The 13,988-nt window shown below is 49.3% G+C and overlaps 5 protein-coding genes across 8 annotated transcripts; 2 read left to right on the top strand and 3 right to left on the bottom strand.

Annotated features, from left to right (window-relative positions):
* The first annotated feature begins 506 nt into the window (after positions 1–506).
* Positions 507–1,949, top strand: FVEG_13416 (hypothetical protein). Its single transcript, XM_018902789.1, has 2 exons — positions 507–1,371; positions 1,421–1,949. Exons 1-2 carry the CDS (start codon positions 642–644, stop codon positions 1,735–1,737), a joined length of 1,047 nt encoding a protein of 348 aa, XP_018761604.1. The 5' UTR covers positions 507–641; the 3' UTR covers positions 1,738–1,949.
* FVEG_13415 (hypothetical protein) lies at positions 1,693–3,652 on the bottom strand. 4 transcript variants are annotated; one of them, XM_018902787.1, is made up of 10 exons: positions 3,357–3,652; positions 3,260–3,301; positions 3,088–3,178; positions 2,995–3,036; positions 2,817–2,942; positions 2,744–2,766; positions 2,658–2,695; positions 2,470–2,607; positions 2,002–2,421; positions 1,693–1,950 (listed from the first exon to the last, which is right to left on the bottom strand). In XM_018902787.1, the coding sequence occupies exons 1-10, from the start codon at positions 3,390–3,392 to the stop codon at positions 1,899–1,901; spliced, it is 1,008 nt and encodes a 335-aa protein (XP_018761602.1). In that variant the 5' UTR covers positions 3,393–3,652; the 3' UTR covers positions 1,693–1,898. The 4 variants fall into 4 exon arrangements, with proteins under 4 accessions (XP_018761602.1, XP_018761600.1, XP_018761603.1 ...); XM_018902785.1 differs by having other exon boundaries at positions 3,088–3,301; XM_018902788.1 differs by lacking the exon at positions 1,693–1,950 and having other exon boundaries at positions 1,951–2,421.
* A 1,435-nt stretch (positions 3,653–5,087) lies between these two features.
* FVEG_17516 (hypothetical protein) lies at positions 5,088–7,580 on the bottom strand. Its single transcript, XM_018906763.1, has one exon. The coding sequence runs from the start codon at positions 7,268–7,270 to the stop codon at positions 6,053–6,055; it is 1,218 nt and encodes a 405-aa protein (XP_018761599.1). The 5' UTR covers positions 7,271–7,580; the 3' UTR covers positions 5,088–6,052.
* A 941-nt stretch (positions 7,581–8,521) lies between these two features.
* FVEG_13414 (hypothetical protein) lies at positions 8,522–10,299 on the top strand. Its single transcript, XM_018902784.1, has 2 exons — positions 8,522–9,369; positions 9,422–10,299. Exons 1-2 carry the CDS (start codon positions 8,936–8,938, stop codon positions 10,161–10,163), a joined length of 1,176 nt encoding a protein of 391 aa, XP_018761598.1. The 5' UTR covers positions 8,522–8,935; the 3' UTR covers positions 10,164–10,299.
* On the bottom strand, positions 10,276–13,636 carry FVEG_13413 (hypothetical protein; the record flags this gene model as incomplete). The annotated part of the gene is made up of 10 exons (XM_018902783.1): positions 10,276–10,477; positions 10,529–11,106; positions 11,155–11,454; positions 11,502–11,771; positions 11,819–12,068; positions 12,117–12,534; positions 12,585–12,944; positions 12,998–13,034; positions 13,082–13,248; positions 13,297–13,636. 10 exons carry the CDS (start codon positions 13,634–13,636, stop codon positions 10,276–10,278), a joined length of 2,922 nt encoding a protein of 973 aa, XP_018761597.1.
* Between the last annotated feature and the right edge of the window lie 352 nt (positions 13,637–13,988).

Raw genomic sequence — 13,988 nt, 5'->3', positions numbered from 1 at the left:
GGAGCATTAGCCAATTATACTCGAGACCAAGCTTCCGCGATTGATGACCCGGGGAGTCGGGAAGCGGATCTTGGATCCTGAATGGCCACTAACGTGAATGCTAAGACGAAGCTAGCTAGTCGATAGTAATAATCCTTGACGCCAATCGATTTTATCGTGAACCTCGAGCTAATGATTCAACACAGAGTCAGAAAAAAGACACGCTTTTCAGCAAAACAAGAGAGTAAATGATAGCAAGATTCGATTAGAATCAACTCGTACTCTTACTCTATTCGGCAACGTATAGCTATGGATGATAGCTGTTAGCGACCATGACCCCAATTCCGTCATCCGCATCCATCATCGCTAAAATCTTTAGTCTCGGTCTAATGAACCGGAAGCGATCGCTTCATTTAGATTTCAGGCTCACCGCAGGCTAGCGATAGCGGAAGCTGAAAAATTCCGGGTTCGCGCTAAGAAGGCGGGGATCGATGCTCCATATATCGTCCCATCTTCATCTTGTTCCTCAATTCGATTCCGACCTTGATGAGAGAATACATCATATCTTGGCTCTTAAGACCGTCTTCTTTCCGATCTGGCAACTTCTCAGCTCTTTACGTACATACAATTAAGGGAGCTCGCACTAGACAGTGTCAGTCAACATGAGCAATTTACCGACAGCTATTCCCCGAAGCTCATGGGTCCTCGTGACGGGAGCGAATTGCTACACTGGCAGCCATGTGGTCATAGAGCTTCTGAAGCAAGGCTTCAAAGTGCGCGGAACAGTGAGAGATCTCTCATACAGCAAGTGGCTGCTCGAGCATCCAGCCGTGAAGCCGCACGCAGACGAAGGAAAGGTGGAATTGGTCGTCGCAAACACATCAAAGCCCGGAGATTTCGATGAGGCGGTGAAAGGTGTCTCGGCTGTTATCCATCTCGCCAACATCGGCGATTATACGCCAGATCCGAATGTTGGTTTCGCATCAGCCATCGAGGCTGCCTTGACCGTGTGCCGATCTGCTGCCAAGGAAGCTTCAGTCAAGCGATTTGTGGTGGCAGGTGGACTATGGACATCAGTCTGGCCTAAGCCTGGGGAGACCAAGACTGTTGGGCAGGATACGTGGAACGATGATTTGGTTAAGGTTGCACAGGCGCCACCTCCGTATGAGTTGAGCCGCATCCTTCCAGTTTATCTGGGTGCCAGAGTTGAAGCCGAGAAGGCGGTATGGAAGTTTGTCAAGGACGAGAATGTTCCCTGGGAAGTCAATTCAGTTAATCCTTGTTGGATTCTGGGTGATCCGCTGGATGCGAGACATTATGGACCTATGCCTACTCAGCTTTTGCAGCAACTATACCTCGGCAAGATCGAAGCCTTAAAGGACAACACAACGGGTAAGTTGAGAGAATTATGGATAAGAGTCTTGAAAAGCTGACCAGATAGTCTACTACACTCACGTGTCCGATGCTGCTGTCATTTACGTCGCAGCCACCATCGATCCAGATGTCAGAGGCGCTCGTATTCCAGCACTGGCCGAGTCTTTCAATTGGAACAACGCTTTAGCCATCATGCGCAAAGCATATCCGAAGGAAGCCTTTGAGGAAGACTTTATTCTTGGAGATCCTGTTCTGAGCTACAAAATGAGAACCGATATGCCACCTGGGCTGCTGCAAAAGTGGGCTGGAAGGAAGTGGATCAGTCTTGAGAAGGGAATTACTGAGACTATCGATTTCTCGAGGAAGCTTGGTAACTTGGACTAGTTCGGCTGCTTGAGGTAATGCAGAAATCGATGGAAAAGCTTTCAATGTCTTTATGTAACGTATATGCTGAGCTGTTACGAAATCTTGGCAGAATGAGATTTATGGAAACGAGAAATACTATTTTGAGCCACACATGAGGACATACAACATCGGCGATATCCCTAGGCTTTGCCTGCAGGCTGCTCCAGTGGCTTTCTTCCATAAACCACGTAACTGAATGCGAATGTCAGTAGAAGGTCATAGTATAAAATGTGACATGCTTACACCGGGATGTACGCATGAATACTTCGATCGCGAAGCTGCTTTCTCATCGCACCGCAGAACACACGAACCTCATCCGCACTCCAGCCCAAGAACCTCGTAAACAATCCAAGCAGCAAACCTTCCAAACCATTGTTGATGTTAGCATAAGACCACTTTCCCAATTCCTTGTAGTGCTTGTCCTTGGGCCATTCGTTAATAGGCCACTTGAACTGCTTCTCCATCACATCAACAAATCCAGCCTTTTCAAGGAAGCTCTTGTACTTGGGAGCAAGATTAATGGCTCTTCCTGCTTTGGAGCTGGCTTCGATGCTGAGAAGACCTGAGCGGAGAACTTCGCAGTCTGGGGGGAGGGTTCCGTCATCGCAGGCGATGGGGTAGGTTAGGTCTTGCATTTCGAGATAGCCGCCGGGTTCAAGATTGCTGTAGCACGATAAGAGAAGAGTGGTGAGTAGATGGGACTTGACTTACTCATAGGCGTTGTGGACGAATTTCTCCATATCGGCAAAGGATCCTGTCATGACGCGGCAGAAGATAAAGTCAAATGGTTCTGTCCACATCCATTCCTTCTCAAGGTCGTCAATTTCGAAGCTGCAGTTAGGTGGGACTCTGAAAAAAAGGTCAACCAGAGAAAGTCGGAGGCAGAGAGCAAGCTATACAATGAAGGTTGGATAGGGCTAAGGTCTACGCCGACGACCTGGACAAGTTAGTAAGGGAATCTTGTTGAGGAATAGAGGGATGATACCTGAGCTTCGGGATGAAGGTCGGCTGGATCACATGATCAGCGCATAGGTCAGTTCACGGATTGCCTCACGCACCATATTCGATAGCCCAAATGCCGGTTCCAGTGCCAACATCCATGACTCGTTTGGCGGATTCCTTGATCTTTGGGCTGAGCCCGAGCTCCCCGTGAAGAGTGAGTAGCCAGAGATTATGCTGAAGATCTATGCTAGGATTCAGCATACAATACAAACCAATGCGTCTCTAAACACCTACCAAGACGATCGCTTTCAGACGCATCATTGGGAAAATTGTATTCTGGAAAGCATGTTAGTTATGGACGCGACGTAGTAGATGAGAATAGCTCACTTCCAGAACTCATGGCATGGTAAGTTCTTCCATTTTCTTCTTGGAAGCGTAAGACGCTTGACCTAAGTGACTCTAGACTTTCTGAATCGGTCTGTGGTTTTTCAGCTTTGGCTCTTGGTATAATATCATGTACGCGAGTTGGTGCCACTGGGAGACTCGGCACTGAACTTACGCCTGAGAAAGTCGAGTCGCTATCGTCAAAGGTATCGGCAGCCTGTTTAAAAGGGTCAGTATTCTTCAACGCAGTCAATGACACAGTAAATGCATACCAACGCCTCGTGTGGCTCTTGAGTGGGCGCCGACATGATGTAATGCGTCTGCCTGCCGTTGATGCGTAGCTGGTGGTTGATGAGTGCCAGTGAATTTGAGAAAGGTGTTGACTTGAGAAAGGACAGCAATAAGGGAATTAACAGTCAGGTTATTGTCGGAGTTCGGCTCTGGATAGGCAGGAATGAAGAAAACACCTCATGTGCGATCGTACAATACTGCCTGGTTGAGTAACGTAATCCGATGCATGTCACGGGCACAGCGAGTGACCCAACCAACAGACCCACCGAGGTTGCAGTGATGCTTTCATCGGTTAATTCTATGTTCCTAGGGCTTTTGTGATTCGCTGGCTGAACGAGGTCAAAAGTGGATGATCCAACCGAACCACGTATAGCCTTGGCAATGAGTGAAGACAACATCATTGATGGCATGCATGACTGCGGTGGTAACCCCTGGATCTAGTGAATACTAACTTTGCTATATGATCATCCAAGTCTGACCAACACTTCCACGGGCTCCAGCTTCAGCCACTTATCCAAGGATATACCATGGCAAACTTGAACCCTTCGAGCAAGCCCGTCATCATCGCTGGATATACACATCAAATCAAGTACAAACCGCTCCCTTGAGCATAAATACTGCCAGTCAGAAACAGCAGCGTCATAGCTATATTGATCGGAAAACAAGCGAGCGCTCATCTTTGCGTTATATCGGCTTGTTCCGCAGCCAGCGGAATACCCAGAGTATTGTGGAGGCTCAGGATTTTTTAGTTTAGCAGTGGCAAAGACGATGAACTCTAGTTTCTCTGGTTGCGTGGCACGCCAGCCAGGATCACACTGTAGGCTTCCAATCGAATAACTGTCGTTCCCTATCATATTAAAGTGTGGTAGCCCAGTCCTGCCGTCGGGCTCTTTGGCGACTGTGATACGAGCAGTTGAGGTTTTGAACTCAAGGATGGGATCTTGCAGCGCAGAAAGACTTTGTGATACACGCACTGGTGAGAGATATTTATTGTATCTTTCACGCAACGTTTTGCCGATGTCTGTCTCTTGGATGATACCAGACCGACCCCAGGCGCAATTGATCGACCCACAAGAAACGGAGACCGATCTGGCGACAGAACCTCATGGCATCAGTAATTGTATCACCCAGAATTATGCCTGGTGCGGAGAGACTCCCCGGCTGTCGGAGCTCTTCCTCGTTCGAGGTCTTTAGCTGTGTACCAGGTGTCCCTCCACCCCAAACGTAGCTCAAGGCGGCATAGCTATCATTTGAAGAGGATAGAGACAATACAGTTACTCTGAACTTCGATAAGCCTGTTTGGCCGAGTTATCTTGCCCACTGGCTTGTAGTCCCCGCACTCCTTGTGCTGCTCATTGCAGAGACCCAGCCAGGTTTTACAGAGCTCAAAGTCGATATCCGCACCGACAAGTCGCCCACCAAAACAGCTCCCAAACTTGACATTGAGTTTCTTATTTGCTTGAAGTCCAGAACTTAATTCTGCTTGTTTCTTGAATTGGCGTGCGCGATCCCATGCTGCAGTATGAGAGCGCTCTGGAGAACACAGCTGAAAACCACGAATCATCAGTGATGCATGGCTGGGATGTCTACATGTAGTGTTATGGAAGCCAATACATTGAGTGAACTCGTCGTCAAACATGCCTGTTCCTATCTCGACCGCCGTAATCACCATCTCATCTTCCCCTGCGTCTGGAAAAGGATCTAGTACCGGTAGACGGTCGGGAGTGCGTGTTATGGTCCTGAATGTCTGTATCAGATGGAAAGTCAACATACAAAAAGCACAGCACTTTGCATGCATTTTGGTGCAGTTCCAGGTTCTCGGGACTTGTTTGTCAGTATCAAGATCTGCCCGGTAGGGGTTGAATCCATCGGGGTAATTGCCGTAATCGCGGCCTGTGAAGATGCCATAGAAGTCCACGTCCCTTCAGATGTTGCAGAGACTGCTGTATGACATCTTGACCTGGCTTTCTGCCACGATAACCTTACCTGCAGGTAGATGGGTTACGGGAGATTAAATACTTCTATTGTGGGCGCAACAGCGAGATGAAATGTCAGTTATAAGCTCATAGCCACGGGAAGTTGTATAACAGCACAGAGGTAGGGTGAACCAAATTTAATCAGTTCGCAGAAATCGAGGAAACGAACAAATCCCGCACATGGGCGACCTGACCCCAAAGGTCGTGTAGAGATGGTTCAGCGCTGAGTTGCATCCCTTCTGGCTCTTGGGGTACTACTATTGGGCGACGTTTCCAAACCTGTGGGTCCCTGCACTCTACGTGGCACCAATATCAGACGCATGAGAATACCAGGGCTACTTACAGCTGCAGCCAAGACGCGCGTCCAGCGCAGTGAGTACTCCCTTGCATGAACAAGCTTTCGGCATTGAGGATAACATCACATTGAAAAGGACGAACCTGCAAACTGGCATTTCCCCGAGAACTATGAGCAAAAGTGACAGAGGCAAATGGATGATATAAGGTTTTGGGGTTACTTGCATACTTCTCCGGAGTATTGACTGTTGTTCAGTCATGCAACAAAAGCCTGACCCCTCTGGACGTGGCCAACTGCTTAATCCTCTTGATATCAAACATAATCGGATCATCCACAAATGCTTCCGAGAGGTCCAGGACTCTCAACTTGCTAAGCCGCCCCTGTGGTCCGGTTTCTTCAAGTAGTTCTATAATACCCTCCAGGTATGGCTCAAGGAACGGGTCATTGCTACTACTGACCCAGCCTTCGATGAACCTTGGAGCACGAGGCCTGAGAACTTGGATATTCGATCAAGGACGATCTTGGTACAGCCCTCGACGGCATCTTCGAAGAAGTCGATGATATGAACCGCAAGAGTCCAGATCCGTGACATGTCTGAATAAGCTTCCTCCAACACAGGGTCTTGGCTAGGAAACCGTGGCATACTAATGTCGAGGTCCAGGTCCTCCAGAGAGCCTTTGTGTTTCAAAATAGCCTGCGCTAGCTCTTTCTGGTCTGGAAAGCCATACATGTCCAGCCCATGGTCGACTCGAACGTTGAGCTTTGTGAGGGCCCGACATGCCGTGATGAACTCTGGGACTCCAAATCGTAAACACCCCACAATGGTCAACTCCGTGATTGGTGATGTCGAAACTGGGAAAGGCAGCTCGTAATCATCACGGGATGTTAAAGGAAGTTCATTGTCCCCGTCGTCCAACTCGCTTTCCAGATCATCCATTAAGCCATAGACACAAAACGTCTGAATACAAGGAAGGTGCAGAAACGATCTAGCATATGCCATGTCGAAAACTTCCTCGCTGTTCCAGGGTTGCAAAGTGACATGACTGACCAGACCCAAAGGCAATTGCGATGCTATTCCAGCCGGTTCATCAAGATGTCGAGAAATAGCCTCCTTTACGTAAAGCAGAGGCATAAAATGTTGGCGAGATTCAGGATAGAAAGAAGGTATTGTGAGGTTCAGATGGGTTAACCTCGTACACCAGGCCAAGATCAAAACGGCGATCGCATCCTCGCACCCTAGGCGTATACGATGGCACACGTGAGTAGAGAGAAACTTGGATACCTCCAGATGCTCCTCAGCAGCGTCTGCAAGAGCAGCTAGACTCTCAGTGCTCAAGTCAACTAAATCAGGATCATGGTCGTGCAAAGGCCGAATATATCCAAAGTCAAGCCTTTCAACGTGCCGTCGAAGATCAGGGTTTCGAAGAAGATGAAGCGCAAGTCTCTCTATCGAAGGCTCAAGACATTCTTGGCTATTGCTCCATTGGCGCACGAGGAGAGGAAAGACGATTTTGTTGAAGCGGCTGTTTACGAGGCTGGCGGTTGCAAGAGAGGGGCGATCAGTTGTGACGAATTCGAGAATTCGGTGGAGTGTCTCGTCGGGCAAGTCGGATAAGATGGCCATGTTATGGGGGAGTAGTATGATTATTGTGAAGATGCGTCTATTGAAGTTGGTTAATGCCTTGACTCACAGTACCAGAGGTGAGAGAGACAAGTGATGTCATTTCGTTTCTTGCACGTATCACAGGCTAGCATTTGCTGACAGAAGTTCTTGTGCATAAAGTCCTAAATCGTTAGCATAAGAATTATGTATGTTGTGCACAAACCTAAAACTGCGTGACTTGGTCGGCTGGAGGAATTTTTCATTGCTGTCCTGACCTTTTACAAGATTATGTCATAAGCCAGAGAGCGATGCTTTTAATTTTAACAGCAACTTAATCAATGTTGCTGGGCGAGAAGTTGAAGCAACAAGCATCACTTGTTGAATCTTGTCTGGCCTGTGATGTGTTCCAGACGTGGCGTTTCAACCCCTCAGTTTAGCGGCAAGGATCACCATGAGCGCATCCAGACCACCATCGCCAACACAGAACCGCTCTCTGCACCATCAAATCACAGGATTTCTGATCTTCGCAGAGCCTCACCTCTTGGCTACATATCCTGCTCTCGATTCCCCGTCCGGCTTCTCCGTAACAACTCATCCAAGACCCGTAACCTACCGCCCCGTTGCCGTCTGTCTCTGAACATTGAGAGCCTTACAAGGCTCATTTTCCTGGGGCAGTGACTGTTGCCAAGACCAATAGTCCCAAATCATAACGCCCGAATCTTTTCAGCTCCCGACGCCAAGCCAATGGGACATGACAGGGCTGACTTTAAGCATATTCGCCGAAATGAAAACGGCTCACGCTCGTTTTTGCTAAAACAGCGGTCCTGGGAGGTCATGCCCAATTGAGTTGGGCTCTCGGGGCGAAGTGTTACACTGCGGAGGGGATCTCGTATAGAAGCAGGGGTGCTGCTTCGGGGATGCTGTGCGACGATAAGCAAGGGACGGTCAATTTTTGTCTGATGTATGGCTCGCCACCGTTATCGTATGCCTCGTTCTGCTGTTTTTCCTTCTTTATTGGGTCTGGGCTTGAAATACTGAGGGGGTTACTGTTGGTTGGCGATGAAGATGAATCAATCGCATGCGGAATGGCAGAGGGGCAGTGCTTGAGTAATGCTCCGTGGGTGCCAGCATCAATAGATTTGTGGTGTCATCGCATGCCTCATTGGGAAAACGAGATCTCCGCATCAATTGCACAGGGGCCATCAATGACACTTATCTTCCAGACACCAACGCCTTAGAATAATCGTAACCTCTCTCTACGTTGCGATAGTCCCTGCATTTTCCCCATCGATGAAGAGATCTCAGAGTATCGCGAATTTCCTTAATTTTGGGCCTCAAGCCCTCGTCTAAAAGTCCTCTCCCAGCGCAATTAGCTCCGTTCCGAAGCGGAGATCGCTAAAAATCACCCTGAATTGGTGCGGCTGAGATGACCCTTGGTATGGAAGCTTCAGCTCTGCAAGCCCTGTCACACAATATTGGTTCTGGCCCTCTAGTGGCGTTTTGATCTGCCCAGGGGGGATCATCTTAGCCGCATTGCCGCTCTGCGCGGGCTCCTTCATAATATTCTTCTCCTGCAATCGCGTTGCTTGTTTTTTTACTTGGTTGTTTCCTCGTGCATCTCTTTCTACTTCTTCATTCTTGGTACCAATTTTCTCCAGCTTTGGCCTGCAGGTTCACAGGTTCACCATGCGGTCAACTTCACAGGCTCTTATGCTTGGAGCTATGCTCCAGGCAGTTAACGCAGTGGACGTCGCTCGCGCTGTCCAACGGAACCAAGTACGCGATGTACCAGCAGCAATAACAGGAGCCCCGTACGGTATGATCCACGAAGCAGAGCTGCTTGTCGGCCACAACGGACTTCACGCACGGCAAGCAGCCTCTTCCAGCGAGCCTCTGGTGGTCACTATCGCGCCCGACGCAACATGCGGATACTTGTCTGGGCAAGCAGGCGCTGCAGTCACCTGCGACAATGGTCGCCCGTGTTCATGGGCCGCTGTGAGTCGTAGCGGTCTCGTCGGTTGCGGCTCAGAGATTTATATCCTTTGCGTCGAGTCCAGTATAGCCGTCAATCCTAGTTCATGCGATGATGTGTGCCAGAGTAACACTTTCTATCTTAAATGGTGAGACACTATTATCGCCGTGTCTGATTCTCAACGCTAACTAACCTTACAGCACCGACTCAGACACGCCTTACTGCCGCACGTATAACTTCCCAAGCGGTGTTGCCGACTATCGCTGTGCATCCACGCCCGTCGAAAAGGCACAATCTGTCGACTTCACATACGACGGCCAGAAGAATGCCAATTTCAAGACTACGACTCTCAGCGACGGCATCGCTTCACAGTCACTAACGGCTACGGCTATCAACTCTGATAGCGGTTCTGCTGGCCAGGCAAGCCAGACGGAGACACAATCAGAAACAACGACTACTTCGGAAGCTCCTGAGCCTACCAAGAAGAGCAAGTCAACGCCTGTCGGCGCTATCGTCGGCGGTGTAGTCGGTGGTGTCGCTCTCATCGGCCTCATCGGTCTTGGTGCCGTCTGCCTGCTGCGCAGACGCAAAAAGGCTGAACCCGCCCCAGCACCAGCTCAACCAGTCATGGCTCAGCAACAAGTTCCTCCTCCGGCGCCCATAAACCAGAACCCATACCCTCAGCAACAGCACTACCAACCAGCTGCACAGCCTTATCCTGACCATAACATGGCTGCATCTCCTGCCCCATCGGATGCTCGTATATCGATGATGAGTGGACCTATGTCAAGCGTCGGACCAGCTTCGCCCGGGGGATGGCATCAACAACCATCGCCTCCGCCAGCGTTTCACACACCTGCGCCTGCTTATGAGATGGCTGGTCCTGAGGCGCGTGAGCAGGAGCCGGTCTATGAGATGGGTTCTGACTCTGTGAAGAAGTAAAAGGTCAACATTCGTTCAGCTATTAATGCATTGCTCGGTAGTTTATTTAGAGTAGTCACGATTTGGATTTAATACGGATCTCTCATGAGTTGCATTGATTCCCTAGTGACGTTTAATCCATATTGACCAATTCCCAATCAGCAAAGATCTTGGATGTGAGACTCAAGTCACCACTTGCAATCGGCTTGGACCCGCCAAGGAACTCATCGTAGTTACTGTACACCGAGACCTTGTGCTTGTGATCGGCAACAAGCGACAGTCCATACGCATCAGTTTTGACCACCAACTTTTCCGCCTCATTCTTCTCTTGGGGTCTGCAAAATGTCAGCTTAAACAACTCCGATGTTGGAAGAAAGAAAACTTACAGCGGCTGAATTGCGTTCTCATAGACGTCTTCTAGTACAGCCACTACACCCTTGCCAAGCTGCTCATCGCTTAATGCCGGGTTGAGATTTAGCTTGACGCGATCTCCACTGAGTTGAGCATTGGGCGAAGTCCTCAGCACATGGTCAATATTAGCCTCGACATTGCTTCCATAAAGATAGAAGGGCATTCTATCAGGGTATTCTTTGTCCAAGTCATCATGCGACATGGATCGCTTGATGACAACGTCAATGTTGGAAAGCTTGAACTTGGCCAGAGGTTCAGCGTCACCTTCTGGAATGCCGTCGTCCAGGCGGAAATCAACATCACCGGTTGACTCAAGAAGATTACCGAGTTTCTCAGGCTCCACGTTGGCAATGGTGTAGAACTTGTCTGGATTCTCTTTACGAAGCTTCTGGTAGAGTTCCTTGACGTCGCTAGGGAGCTCGGCGGTGATGATGACTTGCCAGCGGTGAGCGGCCATGTTGAACATGGGAATGTGGACGAGGTAGATCTTTTCGTGACCTTGAACCACGAAGCCGTGGATATCTGGATTCTCGGTGTTGCGAGTAATTACGTGCTACTACTGTTAGTATAAGCTACGCAAGGCTCAATCGGGAAAACTTACCTGCACCTCTTCCTCTGCGATCTTTCTAAACGAAGTCACCAAGCTCTCAAGGAATGGTGAGTCCGTAGGCCAAGGACTCATCGTAACATTAACTAAGAATTTCAGATCTCCGTGCGCAGGATACTCCTCGTTTGAGAGCTCAAGACGTCGTTTGAAGTTAGTCAAGCACTTTCCATAAGCCTTCTCCCCGAATGATGACGAGGTGAGGAACAAGGGACGGTCAGAGATCGGAGTCTTGTCATCTTCGATGGTGTAGGACAGACGCTGGAAGATGCGCTCATTGAGGTAATTGGCTTCTACCTGCATTTTGTAAGCATAAACGCCAAGATGAGAGTGTACTGACTTACGATATTGGTGTTGGGCTTGCCATTGATCCGGAAGTTGCAAGCGAAAGCGTTGATCATCAAATCACCACCAAGTGTCTCAAGAAGCTCCCAAGTCTCTTCATCCTTGAACAGATCCTCGTTACTGACTCCAAGAATCTTGGAACGGATACGTTCCTTTTCTTTCGCAACGTCCTCAGCTGAGCCGCCGTTGCGCTCGATTGGCAGTCTGATGAGGGGTACAACGATCAGGTCGTCTTCAGGCTTGGTCAAAGTGGCCCAGTGGCAGTAGAGCTGCCGCAATTAGTGCATGCCTTTTTAGAACCTTTGGTGGCACAAACCTTGGTACAGGTGAAGATGGCTTCTCCGAGGAGTCTACCATATCCGTCAACTTCAAGCCCGAGGGTCTTGTGAGTCAGCCATGTTGCTACGGCTGCAGCTCCAGGCTTGCTTCCCTCAACACCATAGACTCCCATGCTTCCCGTTTCGTCTCCCTGATGGTAGACAATTGGGCTGGTCCAGGTGATGAGGTAGCGCATGCGCTGATCACGGTAACAGAGGCCACCAGCGGGATAGTTGATATAGCCGGACCTGTAAACGATTAGTAAACCAGAGTCATTCTCGACCTTTGGTACTCACTTGTGAGGATCAATGGTGATGCTATCAGCAAAAGGCAGACATTCAAGCTGCTCTCTCGTATAGGGCTGGATAGCCAACTTGGGAACAAACGGCAAGTCTCCACCAGGAATGGGAGCGAACATCCTACGCTCAATCATGGAAGCGAAGTAGCCTCCCCACGCAGCATCGCAATGAATGGCGAATGACAAACCACGAGCTTGGAATTCTTCGCGAAGCTCAACGACTTGACGAAGCGGATCACACGCACCATGTTCAGTTGATCCAATGATGACAATACCGCCAAAGACGGGTGTGTACTGAGATTCATCGTCACCTTGGATGCAGGACTCGAGATGGGCGCGGAGGCTGGAAATGTCCATGCGTGCTTCTTCGTCAACGGCAATATCGACAAAGTTGTCGGAGCCAAGACCAGAGATAGCTGCGTGTTGTTAGCAAGTCTGTTGTAACCCGTGCGACAGTTTTGCTTACCTCCACCCTTGGGCCAAGAGTAATGCTTCGTAGCACTAACAAAGAACTTGGCAGGCTTGGTAATACCAAACTTTTGGTCGACATATTCTTTTCCGACCGTCTGAATCAGATAATCGTGCAGAGCAGTCTGCAGGAAAGTGGCGGAGATGGCATATTCGCTCGTCAAGCGAGTGGGGATCTGGAGAATGGCAGTTGGCTTCAGGTTGAGAAGCTCCCAGGTGGACAACTCGGTGAAGGGCTTTTCTTCGCCTTTGCAGGTAGTGACCTTGAAGGGCGGCTCAATTGTAGTGAGGAAGTTGAGAGGTGCGCCTTCGGCCATGGCGAGCTTGAGAGATAGTGGGTAAAACTTGAGGTTTCGAACTAGGTCATGAGTCAGAGAAGTATAGCGATTAGAGGTAGAATGATAGACGTACTTGCCCATATGGCTTCAAGATTGGCGACCGAGCCATCCTGTAATGTTGTTAGACATCGTCACGGCACATGAAGAGTTTACTAACGCATGTAATATGACCCCAAGGTACAACATCTGAGTCTTCACCACCGACACCGTAGCCGTAGCCTAACATGCGGCAAAGGTCCTTGCCGACATCACGCTCTACGCCAGTAGTATAGGGACTAGCTTCTGTCGCAACGTTGTTGGGGTTATACATCATAGCCGCCATATCTACACCATCCCATCAGCAACGTTCATCCGCGCATCAACTGTACTTACATCCAATGATACTAGGCATAGCGGTATCCATGTTCATATGAGCATTATACCGCGGCGACCAGAAAGGAATCGAGTTGGTGGACAACTTCTTGGAGATGTCCTTGACATCTTCACGGAGCTGAGCAATGCTACCTTGGAACTCCTCAGTCTTGATCATGTCTTGGGTAATGAAAGCTGGATCATCTTTGTAGAGATTCTCTCGCGTGTTTTTTTGTTCGTTCAAGACATGAGTGAAGAATTCACTGAGGAGATCAAAGTTCTCGGCGCGGGGACCGAGGAAGTATGACCCGATGCGGGCGTGTTGGCGACGCTCATGCTCGATCTGCTCATCGGAAACCATTTTCTTTTATGTTGAGGTAGTGATGAGGATATCGAACAGTATGGGGATCTCGGGAACAGCCTTGAGAAGTAGGAAGAGGCACTATTCTTATATCGCACTTGCCACCAGATATCCGTCTCATCAGTGCCATGAGGGTTGCTGAACGTGGCGGCAGCCGAAAGTCCAACGCTTCGTATACCAAGCCTATCGATTCTCTACACATTGAGGGGTATCGCAACCATCCCCTCCATCGCCCAGTCTAGAACAGTGACGAGTGATGCATATGAAAACATAGCCATCATGGTGAATGTTTAAAGTCTATAGTTTCATGCACGGAACAAATATATGCAGTCTCGTATGTGCCAATTCTTGA

The sequence above is a fragment of the Fusarium verticillioides genome, chromosome 8 (genome assembly GCF_000149555.1).
Source record: "Fusarium verticillioides 7600 chromosome 8, whole genome shotgun sequence".
Taxonomy (NCBI): Eukaryota; Fungi; Ascomycota; class Sordariomycetes; order Hypocreales; family Nectriaceae; genus Fusarium; species Fusarium verticillioides.
The sequence above is the reverse complement of the archived record's forward strand: the minus strand, read 5'-3'. Positions and strand labels throughout refer to the sequence as shown.